Genomic DNA, 17,141 nt, shown 5'->3' with positions numbered 1-17,141 from the left:
TTTTGCATACAGTGCAGCTCTAACCTGAACTGTTTAATAATATTTTCACACGTCCAGAAAATGTGGGACTGGTTAGCGTCTGTGTGTCAACACATATAAACATCTTAAAGGACAACTCCACCGATTTTACACATGAAGTTCAGTTTGTCAGTTAACCTATTGAAACTGACATCACACGTGACACATGTTGAGTATCTACAAACTAAAACTGCTAATAGACAACTTCTTTTACAAACTCGGGGCATGAAATTTGAGAGATGTGCACATTTACCAGATGGGAATTATGCATTATGGGTAATGTAGGATCCAGTGTTTGTGGAGGTGAAGTCAGGAGATCTCGTTTTTTTAAACTCAAACCTTTTGGAAATGCAATAATCTAATCTAATGATTTTACATAATGATTATCCAAAGAAGCTTTTTATCATAAATAATTGTGAGAGTGATTTGATATTAAACACTTGGGCATGATGCGCTGGGAGCTGACAGCTGAACACTACATTTTGCTGTTGAAGTGACAGGAACAGTTTGAATTATAATCTTCACTGGAAATTAAATTCATGATGAATAATTATAAGTAAAACATTTTTCACAAATAAATCAAAAATGTAACTTTCATTTTAACAAAAAGGGTCAAATTATATTAAAACGCAGCCTGTAAAACATTTCTGTGCATGTCTGCCAACATATACTGCGAGCTGATTGGTGGATAATGTCAGCCTGCGGTTAATTGTTTAATTGTCTTTTTCTCTGTGAAACAACCTGAGAACAGCTGTAGACGTTATCTGCTGTAGCTTTGCACAGAGTTTGTTCTCCTGACAGTAACGGCGTGTGTTGTTGTTTCGTCCGCTCTTCTTCGGAGGATAAAACTGTCATGATGTCATGTTTTTCACTGAGAGTCTTGAGACGTGGCGTGACGGGTGTTTTGTGTGTGTCGTCTCTCCCTCAGTATCGGATGCAGACGGCAGCGAAGGCGGCTTCCAGCTGAAGAAGGAACATGCCCTGCGAGTGCTGGGCTACATCAGCTCCTGGACACAGAGGTCAGTGCCGCTTCCTCCCGAGTCACGTTCAGCCGACAAACTCTTATGTGATCGGTCTCGAGGAGAAACCGACTCCCTGGCTTTGCTTTATTGATCCTGTGTTGTTGTTGAAAGAGCGAGTTTCTCCTAAACTGTAAGAACCTCCTGAAGCGCTTTGCTGCCACACTTCAACAAATCACCACCTTTTACATTCAGACCAACTTCCAACTGCAAACCAAAGGATTTATTAACGGTTCATAGCTAGTTTATTAATTAGCTTGTTAACACACACTAAATCATTTATAAGCTGTTAAAACACATTAGATAAAAAGGGCAACAGTGACGCTTGCCAAATAGTGAGCCCACGTGTTCGTCTCTTTGTTTTCTCCATCATCAGCGTTTGTTCCTGCTGCTTCATCACGTCTTTGTTAAGTTATCGTCAGCAGCTTAATGGTCAAACGGTTTCATTTGGCAGATCACATGATCAAATCAAATGACCATGATTCATCATTATAACTGTTTTATAACTTAAATAAATGGTGATCTGTTTCACACTTTACAATAAAGCTCCTGTTACCAGTTATAAATGATAGTAACTCACTTTTTATAATTGTTTATTAAGTGTTAAAACTGAATTAATAACCTAATTATAAGGGTGGTCTTATTGTAAAGTGGCGCCACCTGAGCGAAGTTTACCCAGGTCACTGTTGTTGCTGTTGTCTCTGTGGAGCTGCTGCTTCGGGGGAAGAGCTGGATTACAGACGTTTGCATACACACACACACACACACACACACACACACACACACACACACACACACACACACACACAAGCAGCTGCTGTCTTCTGCAGGACTTTGTCAGTTTGAGTCCGTGCGCTCGTGGTTTTGTCCCGTCCGGGCGGCAGGACAGCGTCTCTTTCAAAACCCTTTCACTAGGGGAGAAAATAGAAAATCTAATTCTATACAAACTGAGAAAAAAACTCGTCTTGAAAGTGATGTTAAAGCAGCGAGGACATTCTGGAAAAACGAGCACAAACTCTAAACAGTGTTTGCTGGACTTTTACCAGCTGGGAAAATCTTCTGAGGGGAAATGAGTGGACTCATTGCGCCCCCCCCCGCCCCGCCAGGAGCCTGTGGCCTGGTGGCCGTCGCTCAGGTGTGAATGTGGCTTCGCTGTGACGAGTCTGTAGCTTGTGGATGCTTCAGCTCTCAGTCTCCGTCACACTGGATAAATAAACATTCAAAAATAATAGTTGTTTTTACATTATCTGTATTTCCTGTAATCGGCTGTGGAGGTCGAGGCCGTCAGACAATATGAATGTTCTGAGTAATGATGGCTCTCCTTTAGTTTGGTGTTTGTTTTTCTTCCTCCAGCTGGAGTGTTTGTTTTCTTTTTTTCTTTTATATTCAGAGTTTTAAGGAGACTTGAAGTCGCTGACACAAACACCCAGAACCTGCTGACTCATCCATCCAAACTGCCAACAGGCAGCTCTTTGCCTGCGTCTGCTGCTCCGTGTTTGTGAATGAGTGTAGAACATATGAGCAGATTGGCAGCGACTCATCCTGTACTTTGACTCGGTCAATATTCAATAATATTGATCGATATATTTCCCGCCATATGCAATGTTTGTCATAACAGTTTTGTAGTCAGTGTTCGTTTTCCCTGCTGCCGAGTCTGACCCTCAGTTCACCTCCTCATTGGCTCACTGTAGATTGAACCTTGGCACGTGACAAATAAAACTTTGCTTATAGCTGAAACAAAATACAATAATATGATTATACATTTTAAAAAAGAAAAGAAAACATGTGAAGAGTTACATAAAGTTAATAATTTAATGAAAAAATGGTTTTTGAGATTTGTAGATGTAAACGGAGCATGTGTAAATATATGAGACACCTGCAGTTAGTTACTCTACTCCAGGTAAACCATTGTGTTTTATCACTTTATTTATTTTTTGTCTCTTATCTCGTGATATTCCTTGTTGGGAATGAAATAGTAAGAATTACCCGTCGACTTCAGGCTTCATTCTTGACTTCCAGCCATCAACTGTTACAGAAAGGCTCTTAAACATCTCACATTCTCCCTCCACTAAGTTTTCAGTTGCTGCATGTTGCTAGGCGGAACATTATCAGGGCAGATTTTCCTCCATTAACTTTAGTGTTAGCCACTCCGTTTTGAAATAATGTCACAAACAGCGTCTCAAACCCTTTTATACAGAGATCCCAACATCGTCGGCGGCGTCTGTCCCGCCAGGCCAGCTCTCCCTAGACGCAGCATTGACCCCTTGAACAGGTTGTGTGTGCAGGTGTTGCAGTCACGTGGACCTCAGTGATCTCCGAAGTGAGATCCTGATGTCACCTGTTTGAGAATGAATCTCTACCTTCATGTTGACTGTCGTCGTTTCCTCGTTGTGTCTCCAGACAATGTCTCTGCTGCTTCAAGGAGTACAAGCACCTGGAGGTCTTCAACCAGCTGGTCTACGCCCTCATTAACCTGGTCATCGCCCAGATCAGCAGCCTGAGAGACCGCCTCTGCAGCGTCCAGGACCACACTCATAAAGGAGGCGTGTCAGGGGGCGAGGCGTTGGGCTCCGAATGGAGTGGCGAATCTGCACCGGGGCCCCTCCCCCAGCCGTCCTCGCCCGGGGAGGACGAACCTGTGAATGTGGAGAGAGACTCTGCAGAAGAGGATGCCGACACCCCCGACCTCAACCAGAATAAGACCCAGCACCAGGGTCAGGGGGCCAACCAGCAGGGTGAAGCCCAGATGGAAGCACTGGGGCCTGGGGAGAGCGGCAGCGGGTCTGGGGTCGGCGATGGAGGCGACGGGGTCGGCGGCGGCGGCAGCGACACCCAGGACCCGTTCAGCTCCTGGAGCACAGAGGAGAGGGAGAAACTGCTGCTGTGTGCGGCCAAGATCTTCCAGATCCAGTTCCCCCTCTACACAGCCTACAAACACAACACACACCCCACCATCGAGGTGAGGACACGTCCCAGATCACACACACACACACCTGACTCCCACAGACCAAAACAATATCTTACACCTTAACGTTGCCGGAGCGTTTGTGGTTTATTCTCACACATGTGTTGTAGCTTTTCTGCTGATGACACCAAAACACATTCTGCTTTGTTCAAGCTCCTTTTTAAACGTGGAGTTCAGAAACTAAACATTAACAGCCTTGTAATTATTCTGTTTGCAGACGATACAAGTTTCCATGTCACGTTAAACTCTGCTGTTTCTGTTTTCTCCCTTCCTGTTTTTCTTCCCAGGACATATCCGCTCACGAGAGCAACATCCTCGGCTCCTTCTGCGACATGAATGTAAGGAACCTACTTTATCTTTATTCCAGTGAGTTGAGGGTTTTCATACCTGCTGCTGCTGCTGCTGCTGCTGCTGCTGCTGCTGCTGCTGCGTGTTGCATCAGGGTCAAATACGACCAATGATTTCACTGCAGCCAAAAAACACAGACTTCCTTTTTTATTTCAATGAATCTCCTCATGACTAATCCACTGTAAGCCGCTCTGAGAAGCGATGTCTTGCGGACGCTTCAAATTTTAAATTCGCCTCTTGTCGTCTTGTTTTCACGACGGTCGCGTCCCGTTCATTTATTCCATCCTGAGCCTGTTTTATTGGAACAAGCTCTCTGCCCAAACCCGACAGCTGCGCCGCATCCAGAGCGAGGGGGGGGGGGTGAATACTAGGCCTGAGGCACGTTGCGAATCGCTGTAAGAGATGAGGACATCAGTGTGTGCCAAGCAGTGTCACATGACCGCTGAGGAGACTCAGGTTTATTGGGCACATGTTTCCTCAGCGGGTCGGGCCTTCGCTCCCTCCACTCAGTCAGTTCAGCTGCTGCCTGAGGTCGCAGTGCGTTAGGACGGATCCACTGGAAAAAATAAAGAGAGTGCTTCATCATCATCATCATCATCATCAGCCTCATCAGCGGCGGCGGCGTCTCCTCCTGTGATTATTCTAAAGTATCTGGGAAACCATCTCCACTCAGCGGCAGTTTTCTTGTCACCCGGACAGATGTTAATATCTCGGAGTGAAAATCAAAACAGCTGTGTCTTGTCTGCACATCATTTATATACAACAGAATATTCAGTAGTTAATGAATGAGTTTGTATATATACAGTTTTCAGTCAATCTGACGCACAACGACTTGTATAATTGTTAAATAATTCCTTTGGCTTTAAAAACCTTTTTGTGTTTCAAATTTCATTCATCCGTCATTCAATTATTGATTAATTAAATACATTTGTCATTCAGCTTTACCAGAACTAAAACAGTTACACTCCTTTACACTCTTCGGTAAAGCCACAGCTAATAAACAACAACAACAGTGTGAAAGAAAAGTAAAATGGCCACTAGGTGTGTGTAAATCTAATGATATGCTTCCTGTTGGGTGTGAAAGTAATGCTAAGCTACTTAGCTTTGCATGGTAACACAGAGAAGATAAACACACGGTTCAAACTGTTCCTTCCACTTTAGTTCTCGTGTTTTTTGGTTTTGGAAAAGTGAACAAAACCCGACCCTCCAAACTGAAGCTCAGAGCCACATGTGGAGAAACCCAAAGGGGGGGGTGCACTGATGCTGTCAGATCATCCTCTCAAACTTAAAGTGTTTTCTGCTCTGGTGTGTTAATAGAAAAATATTTATTTAAATGATTAAACTGCAGCAGGACTTTTGTTCTGAAATCCGTTCTGCACGTCTGCTCCTGACCTGCCAGATAAACTGTATCTGAGATCTGACCTCAGAAACCTGACGCCCAGTGGCCACGTATCCAAATATAACCTCAGTCTGATGTGAGGTTTCGTGTTTCTTCGATCGCCTCTGTTCTGGATTTATTTTGTCCCGTGGACTCGGTTGACTTTTGTTTTTTTAACGTGGATGAACCGAAAGGTTTCGGACGGGAAATCCTCCCAAAAGCGGGAAATATATTCATAACAAAAACAAATGAGTTACTGTGAAAAAGAAAGACGGCGTTTCATTCTGGTGAGAATCACCTTCAATCAATTTCCTGCCGGGGGAAGACGACATACCAAATAAAAAAAAGCATGTAATCTCTAATCTTCTTCAATAACTGTTATTAACACAAGCAGCCAGTGTCACACCTGGTTAGAAGAAGCTAGAGGTAAAGCAGCTCTGCTCGTGCCGCGGTGTGTTTCAGTCATGACTCACAGAGGCTCAACGGTTTCTATCAGAAAGGTCTGATATCACAGTTTTGGTTTGTGTGTTTATTGTCGGTTTGTCGGGGTTTTTTAAGAATTGACTGTAGTTCTCTGTTTAGCTAAGTATTGTCCACATTTCCTGCCCTCTGGTTGTTTTGTCGACGCCCACATTATTACAGTGTGCTGAGCCTCATGAAGTCCGCGGTAACAGGGCTCCTCGGTGCAGCTCTTGATGTTCTGACATGAAAATAACAGCGCTCAGGAAAGGAATGCAGTATTTATACTTGGTGTTAAACGTTGCTCATGTGTATATTGTACTTTGTGGCCACTGGTCACCGTGGAACAAAAGCTGTGCTTCACTCGACCTCCGATAAGCATCAGGCATTGCCGTGAATTCGGTTTGGATTCCTGCAGATGAAGTTACCGCCCCCCAGAGAGGAGTAACGTGTCCCCGGACAGTCTGATAGCTTCCCGCCGTAATAAAGTTTTCATTAAGCGCAGGGACGACGGGCTGGAAGTCTGCTTCAGAGAAACCAGCTCGCTCTGTTTTTCACTCAGTGCAACACACAGTTTGAGTCGAAGTCAGTGGCTCTGGACCTGCTGGTTTGTTACAGTATGAACAGTCGGCATTGGAGTGACACCAGAGTTTTATTAGCAAACATCGGCCCAAACGTGATGTGAGTTTTTAATGTATCAAAACATCCTTAGAAAACCTCATAATTTCTGCTCATCATCCTTTTATTTTTACTGCTTTTTCACGATGATTAACCAGGTTTCTAAAGGAGGTCGTCAGTTTAAAGATGTTAAAGTGTCTGAATGAAATCAAACATCTTTTTGTTTCCTGTTGCAAAAAAACACTTTGTTTACATTAGATAGTTTGTGTTTATGCTGTTACTTATTTTTCAGTTTGCACATTATGTAAATATCTTTACAAACCTTCTTATTTATGGTTGATTTGTTATTTTTCTTCTTTATACTGTATTTATTACTCGATTACCCCATGCTGCAGTAACGAGTGTGGGGTCAATAAAGGTTTATCTTATCTCCTCTTCAGCGAGGACAAGCACAGCTCACAAACTGCCTCCGTTCCTAGAAACTAAACAAAAATAAAATATAAAATACCAATGTGCCTCTGATCACGGATCGTGAGTGTCTGACATGTGTCTGACGTCGTCTCCCCTCGTCCACCAGGACGTGGAGGTGCCTCTGCATCTGCTGCGCTACGTCTGCCTGTTCTGCGGGAAGCACGGCCTCTCCCTGATGAAGGAGTGCTTCGAGTCGGGAACTCCAGAGAGCCTCCCCTTCCCCATCGCCCACGCCTTCATCACCATCGTCTCCAACGTGAGTGCGCCGACCAGACGAGGAGACCGGCATCCACGCCTGAAACATTCTGACTCATCAATAAGTTATAATGAATGGAGTTAATAAATTGGGAAACTGTGTTGTTAGTTAGTTTCAGCTAGTCGCTGTAGTTTGAGAGGTGTCCAGTGAAGATTCTCCGCTGTACGTTGTGACGATGTGAGTTTGATGTTTGATGTTTTTGCTTGTGCCCACAGATCCGCATCTGGCTGCACATTCCCGCGGTCATGCAACACATCATACCGTTCCGCACCTACGTAATACGGTGAGTTCACGCCCAACATTTTTTAACCGAGGCTACAGTTTGATTTCATGAGGGAACAAAGAAAGAACAAACCTGCACAGAACAATCAGCCAATCCCTAATTCTAACAATAATTAACTTAATTCATGCATTGTTTTTCAAAACAAAGAGCGTTACATGATTCTCAACAGATTACTACATTAAGAAATAGAAATTATGCAGCAAAAATCGAGATTTAAAATAAAATAAACCAAAATAAAAGTGAAATAATCCAAAAATGTATATCTGTATAGAATCCAAACAAATCAAAGTAAAATGTGCATGAAATGAAAATAATCTTCTAATAATCTCTCAACTGTATATTCTTATCTGTGTGCAGGTACACAGAGCACTTTTCTGCACGTTTGTCAGTTTAATTAATTAAATAAAATCCCGTCTCCTCAGCTCTGGTGACAAAAAAAAAAGTGAGGAGAACATTTTTCCAGTTGAGTCGGAGCTCCTGCGCAGCCGCCTGACGTCTGTGTTGTAGTGTGTAGTTGACGGAGAAGCTGCCATTTTGTCGAACACCTTTCTTTCCCCTGTCAGCGCAGCGTTGAACAAACTCTGCTCCCAGATCAGACCGCAGCGTCTGCTCAGCAGCGCTGACGTCTCGACTCCGAAACAATAAATCAAGAACCCAGATATGATCACGGGGGTGTAAACGCTGACCTTCTCACTGTTGTGTTGTTCTGTGTTGTCAGGTATTAAAATCTTCCCTGTCTCACCTTTTTTTAAATGCTTTGGGAGAACTGTGTTTAAATATTAGCGTCATTGTGACGGATTTGATGTTTGCTGTCGTTTGACGGGAAGCAGCCAGACGAGCTCGATTCTGTCTCTCCCTCCCTCCCTCCCTCCCTCCCTCCCTCACTCAGTGCACCTTGCTCTTTCGCGCTCTCTCCCCCAAATACCAAAGTGCCACACGTTAGTTGCTAGGAAGAGCTTCCGTCGCCGTGGCAACAGTTGCCAGGCCTCCAGTCAACCTCTCCTCACATGACCCTAGAGGAGGCAGGGAGCCGGCAGAGCTGGTCATGTGACGCAGGCTGGCTGATGCTCTGCTGCTTCGCCGGCTCTTCTGTCTGACTGAACACCGGCTCTCAAACCGTTACCGTGATAAAAGTCATTATTAAAGGAACGTTCCCTAATTTGATTGTAACGGCTGGAGTTAATGTGACGGAGGAGCAGCCTCTGTCTGTGAAGCTCTAACATTTAGTGGTTGTTTTTTTTTCCTGTTAAAGTGAAACGGGACTCTAAAGGACAAAACGCAGCAACACGACAACACACATGTCGACACCTGCACTGAGCTGCAGGATTAGGGAACAAAGGTGCATGTGGAGACGTGAAAAACACAAAATACAGACTGAGGAAATCTGAAGCTTTGAAAAGTGCATGAACAGGAAATCTTTAAAAAAAAGCGAAGACTCAGCGAGATTAAGGTTAGAAACGCCGCCCCGGGCTGTGAAACTCACCCTGAACCCAGCAGGCCCTCGAGTTAAATGTGTTTATTTATTTATTTATTTTCTGGCTTTATTCTGTTAGAGAGAGAGAGAGAGAGAGAGAGAGAGAGAGAGAGAGAGGGAGAGAGAGAGGCTCTACCAGGTGTCACAAAACACAAGCAGTCAGACGGGATTTTGCCTGAATAAAAATGACAGAAGAAGTTACAGATGTTGTGTCAATCAGAAACTATTGCTCAGCTATTGGATGGATTAGACTGTGACATGAGTCCAGTGAGTCTGAGTGACTCTGGCGATCCGCTGACTCTAACTTAAACAACACCATGATGTAAAGTCTGAATTACCGTCAGGAGGATTCATCAACACTTCGGTGATCCCCTGACTCGGCGAGAGGCGGCTGCGGCTCAGGTGGCGGAGCGGGATGTCCGCCCATCACCGATCCCCAGCTCCTCCTGTGAATGAGTGAATGGAAAATCGAACTTATTAGCAACAGCTATAAACTGTTTGTGCAACACATCAGTTTCATGCTTTGTTTTGGAACTGTTACATGAAATTACATCGTCCGTATTAATTAAATAAATAAACAATTACCAAGATACTTGCAAATCTAATGACATTTCATTAGCTGCACCTGTTCTATTTGTTTAGTGCCAATTAGCAAATGTTAGCACACACCATGCTAACTCGGACGATAAACATCATACCTGTTAAACCTCTGCATTTCCATAGTTTTCACGGTTAGCTTGCTGACATGAGTAAAGCCTCAGAGCTGCAGATCTACTGTGTGTCCTCATAAAGAAAGGCTTGTTACAGTTTTCATTAGATGAGTGCAACATCTGGAGGAATACATCTGTAAGGAGCCCATGTAAACTATGTAAAAGTCGAGTGTATCTGCGTCTGTCTCAGCTTCCTTGTTCACATTTTTTCCCCCGTCAGTTCGTTGTAAGATCGTTCTCAGGGTTCAGTCCAGTTTTGCATCTCAGTAGCCGTTTGTCCTTTTTTTAATCTCCTTTGATCAGCAAAACTCAAACCCCTTCAGCAGCAGCTGGAACCTCCCAGCTCATCACAACACATCTGAAAACCACACAGCCAGCTACGAGCGGCTCAGAGCAAACACTGGATGAGTCAGCAGCGCTGCGCCGTTGATCAGATATCTCGGTGAACTCCTACGCGCGGCTGGAAAAGGAATGTGATTAAAAATCAATCTCAAAGATATGAACAAAGTTTTTCAAACGTCTGAAAAGTCGGTTTCTTAGAAAAACTGTGAAAATGTGAGTGAAAAACAAACTGAGCTCGGTGGCGTCAGGTCGCTTCAACATCACAGGCAGCATCTCTTGAAATGTGATATTTTGGATGAATTTAACATCTGTTCTTCATCACAGTGGCGATGTGTCTTGACACGCTGACCTCACTCGCTCATGTTCTTCCTGGTCTTCCACCCAGCGGTTAGCGCAGAGGACGGTGGGTTTGATTTGTCTGTCTGAGTGTCGGTGGGTAACTCCTGGGACGCTGTGTGCAGGTATCTGTGTAAGCTGTCGGACCAGGAGCTGCGGCAGAGCGCGGCGCGCAACATGGCCGACCTGATGTGGAGCACGGTGAAGGAGCCGCTGGACAGCGCGCTGTGCTTCGACAAGGAGAGTCTGGACCTCGCTTTCAAATACTTCATGTCCCCCACGCTCACCATGAGGCTGGCCGGACTCAGCCAAATCACTGTGAGTCGCACAGGCGCCACTCGCTCTCACCTCGTTTAACTGTCCTGTCTGAGACTCGTGTGATTCTCTCTTCTGGTTATTTTCAGTTTTAGTTTCCAAACCGTCAACACGAGAGCAGCTTCAGGGTTTTCGTCATTAAAGTCTCAGCTGCAGTAAAACCTGCGCTAACGTTTGATGAACGTTTCTCCTGATGGAAAATGAAAGTATTGACACGTTAATGAAAGTGTTTTTCTCTTGCAAGAGATTTCTAGGTTTTAGAGGGCAACACATAAGTTTTAAGAAAGTGTTTCCTCAGCTCTCGATTGTGGAAATCTTTCCTGGTTTTTAGGAACAAAAGAAAAGTTTTTGAATAGAAAATGAAAATGCACATATCCCCTGTACGGTGGCCACTTCAGGACATTTCTGACTTCTTTGTCAGACTTGATAGCAGCTGCTACGCTAACATGCGTTTAGTTAGAATTTTAAAATGTTAATACTCGGCATGTTTTAGTGATTAGCGTGTAGAGATAATAATGTTCCTCACAGACAATAAGTGACTGAGCAGGTTTTAGATGCTGAATTTTGAATCTCATTATAGTGATACACGTGTCGTTATAATTAAACCTGCTGTTGATTAATATGCCGTGTGAATATCTGCAGTAAAGTAAACAGAGTTGCAGTAACGCATCAGTATCTTACAAAGGCTGAAGATCTGTGTGATGAGTGTTCATAAGAAACTGATGATTACAGCCAACGGCTTTCTCTTCATGTGAACGTTTTGGTGTGACTCTGATGGGAAATAACCTTGTACAAAGACGTATGATGCATCGCTTCTTCACTCATTGTTACAAACGTGTGTGTGTGTGTGTGTGTGTGTGTGTGTGTGTGTGTGTGTGTGTGTGTTTTCTCAGAATCAGCTCCACACATTCAACGACGTCTGCAACAACGAGTCTCTGGTCTCTGACACAGAAACGTAAGTTGGCTGAAAGGGATCAGATGCCTGAGCACAAAGGCGTCTGTGAAGCTGGAACTTTATTGAACAGGAATAATAATAATAATAATAAACTTTATTTGAATAGCAGCTGATGAAATGATGAAAAAATTAATAAGTTTTGAGCTTTCTTTTAAAAATACTTAGTGATATCTCTAGGCCGTCACTGACCGGGGCTGCATCCCCAATTTTCCTACATCTGTAACTGGGTCTGCTTTAATTAATTGATGACACAATGGCATTTTAACTGATATCCACAAAGAGCGACTGTGCAGCGACCTGCGGAGCTCGGTTCAGTCGTGTCTTCAGTCGAGCAAACGTGTGATTCCCGAGTTGTCAGTAAATATTTTACGGCACGTGTGAATGACGTGTGATAAAATGACTAAAGAGGAAGAAAACTCATCTTCCTGTCACCTTTTTTATTTATTTCTTTTACACCTGCTGGGGTGATAAAACGATGAACACAACAGGTGTCACTATGCACACATCTTACGTGACGGGGAGCTGCAGCTTCCTGCTCGACGTGTTGAACTCCTGTAAACCTCTGTCACTGTTTTCCAGGTCCATAGCGAAGGAGCTGGCTGACTGGTTGATCCACAACAACGTGGTGGAGCACATATTTGGACCGAATTTGCACATCGAGGTGAGGCCTGTGAACCAGTGACGTAAACTGACACCATGTGTTTCTGTGTTTGTATGTAAACGTGTTAAATGCACACAGACTCACTTCTCCAGGTCCATCACTGCAACAGTGAAACGCTGGAGATTTTTTATTTTCTCCCAGCACAGCCATCCTGAAGAGTGTGTGTGTGTGTGTATGTGTGTGTGTTTTCCAGATCATTAAACAGTGCCAAGTGATCCTGAATTTCTTGGCTGCAGAGGGCCGACTCAGCACGCAGCATGTGGACTGTATCTGGGCTGCAGCCCAGGTAAGACGGGACAGATTAACACCTGACCGTACACGGCTTTATTCCAGCCCATTAACCTGTTAGTTCCTCTGCGGAGCCGCATCAGTAGCATCACTGTGAGGGATGAGAACGGCAGCGTCTGTCTGTCCTGGTTCATTTGTTCTAGTTTTAGTATCGTGCTCCTCAGAGCTAGAAACAATAAGAAGAAGAAATAAGTTATTTTCCACTGGATTTCAACAAGTAGTTCAGGGGGGGAGACTGTGCCCCCCCCCCAACCTCCTGAGTTTACTTGCTTTGTTATGCTTGATTCCTGGATGCCTACAGGATCATGATTATGTTATTTGATCACGTAGACATTCAACAGTCGAGCCAAGACAGTTTAATTCTGCTGTTTGACGTAAGTTGAGACTAAACCAAACACATAACAAAGATCTGTCCTGCTTTTTATTTAGTTTCTGACTCTGGGAAAGTGAGAAAAAACTGTAAAATTCCTGTATCTGTATCTCTTTAACCAAATCCCTCACAGGCTCCTTTACCTGATCTCTCCTTTTTGATAACTAATGTAATAACTCTGTATAATATATATATTCAGAACGATGTGTACTGACCTCCAGCTCTGCTAATCCGCCTTTAGAGGAACTTTGTGTTTTCTTCTGGCTGATTAAAACAGTTTTTTTTTGTGTTTGTAGCTGAAACATTGCAGTCGCTACATCCACGACCTTTTCCCCTCGCTCATTAAAAACCTGGACCCGGTGCCTCTCCGCCACGTCCTCAACCTGGTGTCTGGCCTGCACCCCAGCGCCCACACAGAGCAGGTACAGCCGCCGGAAAAAAATGACCTAAATAAAAAAAACCCCCACTGTGAACTTGCTCACACTGATAATAATAATCTCTCCTGCGCCTCCCTCTCTCCTCAGACGTTGTACCTGGCCTCCATGCTGATCAAGGCTCTGTGGAACAACGCCCTGGCAGCGAAGGCCCAGCTCTCCAAACAAAGCTCCTTCGCCTCCCTGCTCAACACCAACATCCCCATGGGCAACAAGAAAGGTCAGCCTGGATTCGTTTCAGTACGAGAGCCTGTCAAAACAGTTGCGTTAAGTTTTCTGAGGCTCTGGAGAAGCTTTGTGAAGCCGGAGAAAATTACTTAACTGATGCCAGTTGAGTGTCTGAGCTCGGGGGCTGGAGGCTTGGAGTTACAAATTGAAGGCGTGGGGTTGGAAAGATGTGGCTGTTAGTTCAGGAATGGAGGCTCTAATAAGAGGTTCTATTCAATGAAAGTGTTTGGTTCTAGTGTTTTTTGGAGTTTGACCCACACTAAGACGTAAAAATCAGTGTTTGTGTGGCAGGTTTGATTTCTCAGTCTGTGGTCTTGTCTGGTCTCAGGTTCGCCGGCCGCCAGTCCGGACAGCAGCGACAACAGCGACACTCAGCACAGCGGAGGCAGCGACATGGAGATGGACGACCAGATGATGACTGGCAGCAAGAGGAGCCAGCAGAGGCTTTCTGACACCGAGGTACACACACACACACACACACACACACACACACACACACTGATCTCCGAGCTGTCTCATTTATGAAACGTTTGCATTTCAGCTGTCAGTAACGCAGCAGACTCTTGGATACACAGCTGCTGACGGACACATGGAACTTGAAACATTTGAGCTGCATATTTGAAATTTTTAAACCATGAAAAAGCAGTTTTGAGTCTGTGGGATCAGAGCTGAACTGGAGGAATATTAATATAATAAATCGAGCTGTTAACAAGCGAAAGGACGTCATTTTAAATTCTGTGGAGGTTGTTTACAAAGATAGCAAATAAATCAGACTTAATTTTGGACATTCTGCATAACAAACACTGAGTCATGAGGCTTAAAGCTCCTCCAGTGTAAAGGTCTGTGTCCATGTGTAGTGTGATTATAGATCAGCTCTAGCTTCTATATTAATACTGTGAAAGTATCAAAGCCTCAGTCCACAGAGAAATGCACACAGCCTGTATTCAGAAACTGAGCCTTAAAACCAGCCGTCAGGACTTCTGGAACTTTGTGATGTCACAACAAAGCAGTCACCAAGCCCCGCCCACCTGGACCCACCATCCAAACCTTGCAGTATTTGGTTTCTCTGAGCGTTTTTCTCTCAACCCTCCTTTATTTTTATTGATCACTCAGAAAACAGTCAGCCAATCAGAAGAGAGGCTCAGAGCCTCCTCTCTTCTGATTGGCTCACCGACCTGTTGTTACTAGAGCTCCAGAGAGAAGCCTGAGAGAGGAGATGTGAAACTACACTGAGATGGTTTTTATATCTTCTGATGGATCAACACTGGAAACATGGAGCTTTAAATACTTAAAAACTTTATGTAAACTTCATTGTTGTTTGTTATTTGGCCATACTGTGTCGATTTTTTTCTTCTTCTTTTTTTCCTAAATCTATTGGTGCTGCAGTGAAGCAGGAAATTAAGTATTTGAGAGAGTCACTTAAGCAAGAAATCCTGGCTGGGTTATGATGCGTCATTTTCAATTCAAGAGAAAAAACATCGAGCAGCCGCATAAAAACCACTGAACATCATCCGGATTCTGTCCTTGTGTTTTATTTCCCATCAGACATTTTTAGTGGCTTGTGCATTTGAACCAGTTCCCTCACTTCTGACCAGCAGTGATTCTGACGTGTTTCTCTGTCGTCTCTCCTCAGGAGTCGATGCAGGGAAGCTCAGATGAGACGGCGAACAGCGTGGAGGAAGGCAGCAGCGGGCCGGGCAGCAGCAGCGGCCGCAGCGAGGCCTCCAGCAACGAAGCCGCCTCTAGCCGAGCCAGCCAGTCGGCCGGGAGCCCCGGCAGCGAGATGCACTCTGACGACATGGCGGACAGCGAGGCCTTAAAGGAGGAGGAGGAGGACGACGAAGAGGAAGACGACGAGGAGGACGACGACGACGACGAAGAGGACGAAGACGAGGGGAACCGGTCGGCTGCTGAAGGTGGTCAGCAGAAGGAGGCCCGGGAGCAGACGGAGTCGAGGAAAAGGAAGGCAGGGGAGGCGCTCGGCGAAGGGTCGAGTCAGGGGGCGGGGCCCAGTGGTACAGGGGGCGGGGCCAAATCCAAGGTTCTCCCCTTCAACCCAGAGACTTCTGCTGTCATGGTAACAGCAGCGTCGACGTCTTTAGAGGGCCGGATGAGGATGCTGGATGCCTGCTCGGCATCGTCGTCCGCTCGGCCCGAGGGGGCGGAGCCCCAGCAACAGCCTCCAGACATCGGCCCCTCCCAGATGGTCCAGGGGCCCCAGGAGCCTCCATGTCTGCCGCGGCCCGGCGACTTCCTGGGGGAGGCGATGGGCAGTGAGCTTTTTAACTGCCGGCGCTTCATCGGTCCCCAGCACCACCACCATCACCATCATCACCACCACCACCATGAAGGGTAAGGCTGCTGTTCTCTCCCTGACACTTCAAGTCTTTCATTTCGCTTAAAGTTTATTTATCCACCTGATTGATCTGTTTTTCCTCTCTTTGAAATCTATTCATTTCATTGATTCTGGTTTATTGCTGCCTTTGTAAAATATATTTTGAAAACTGCTCTATAAATAAAGAATATTATTAAGTCCTTTATAACTTCCAGAAGTGTTGAACAAAATTAACAAAATCCAGATTTCTCTTTTCTTTATGTCTTGACCGTGGCTCTCGCTACACGATTCTCTCTACACATAATAAGCTGTGCGAAGGCAAAGCGTGTACTTCCCTGAATTAGCACCAGAAAGACCCAACAAAATGCATTTGTGAATTTGGTTTTGGTGCGTGAAACATTAGCAGCTAAGGAAGCTCCGCCCTGAGGTTTGGCGTCTTCATTCTCAACAGATTTCATGTTATTCTGCCTTTAGCGTGTCAATATATTTTATCTGCACATTTAAAAGATGTTAGTCTGACGGTGGCGTTAGTTAGAATATCAAGTCATTAGCAAAGAAAATGATGGGGTTTAACCTCTAGGAACAATGAATATCCAGAGCAGCGTTTATAGAAATCTCTCCATTGCTGACCAATCACCTTCTCCATTTTCCCGCTCAGTCCCATGGTGGAGGACATGCTGAGCGCTGACGACGTGAGCTGCAGCAGCTCCCAGGTCAGCGCCAAGTCGGAGAAGAACATGGCCGACTTTGACGGGGAGGAGTCAGGCTGCGAGGAGGAGCTGGTCCAGATCAATTCCCACGCTGAGCTCAGCTCCCACCTCCAGCAGCACCTCCCCAACCTGGCCTCCATCTACCACGAGCACCTGGTGCAAGGTGAG

The 17,141-nt window shown here is 45.1% G+C and overlaps 1 protein-coding gene across 1 annotated transcript in view; it reads left to right on the top strand.

Annotated features, from left to right (window-relative positions):
* Positions 1-17,141, top strand: part of usp34 (ubiquitin specific peptidase 34) — a 57,805-nt gene that overhangs the window by 8,926 nt on the left and 31,738 nt on the right. Inside the window, exons 2-15 of the mRNA XM_022767653.1 lie at positions 947-1,037; positions 3,438-3,996; positions 4,290-4,340; positions 7,383-7,532; positions 7,748-7,815; positions 10,803-10,995; positions 11,886-11,947; positions 12,527-12,608; positions 12,802-12,894; positions 13,563-13,688; positions 13,791-13,920; positions 14,257-14,387; positions 15,562-16,280; positions 16,922-17,136. Of these exons, the coding sequence (XP_022623374.1) occupies positions 947-1,037; positions 3,438-3,996; positions 4,290-4,340; positions 7,383-7,532; positions 7,748-7,815; positions 10,803-10,995; positions 11,886-11,947; positions 12,527-12,608; positions 12,802-12,894; positions 13,563-13,688; positions 13,791-13,920; positions 14,257-14,387; positions 15,562-16,280; positions 16,922-17,136 (2,670 nt within the window). The remainder of the gene's footprint in view (positions 1-946; positions 1,038-3,437; positions 3,997-4,289; positions 4,341-7,382; positions 7,533-7,747; positions 7,816-10,802; positions 10,996-11,885; positions 11,948-12,526; positions 12,609-12,801; positions 12,895-13,562; positions 13,689-13,790; positions 13,921-14,256; positions 14,388-15,561; positions 16,281-16,921; positions 17,137-17,141) is intronic.

This window comes from Seriola dumerili, unplaced genomic scaffold, assembly GCF_002260705.1.
Source record: "Seriola dumerili isolate Sdu_G_001 unplaced genomic scaffold, Sdu_1.0 BDQW01001246.1, whole genome shotgun sequence".
Lineage (NCBI taxonomy): Eukaryota > Metazoa > Chordata > Actinopteri > Carangiformes > Carangidae > Seriola > Seriola dumerili.
This window is presented reverse-complemented; position numbering and strand designations above follow the sequence as displayed.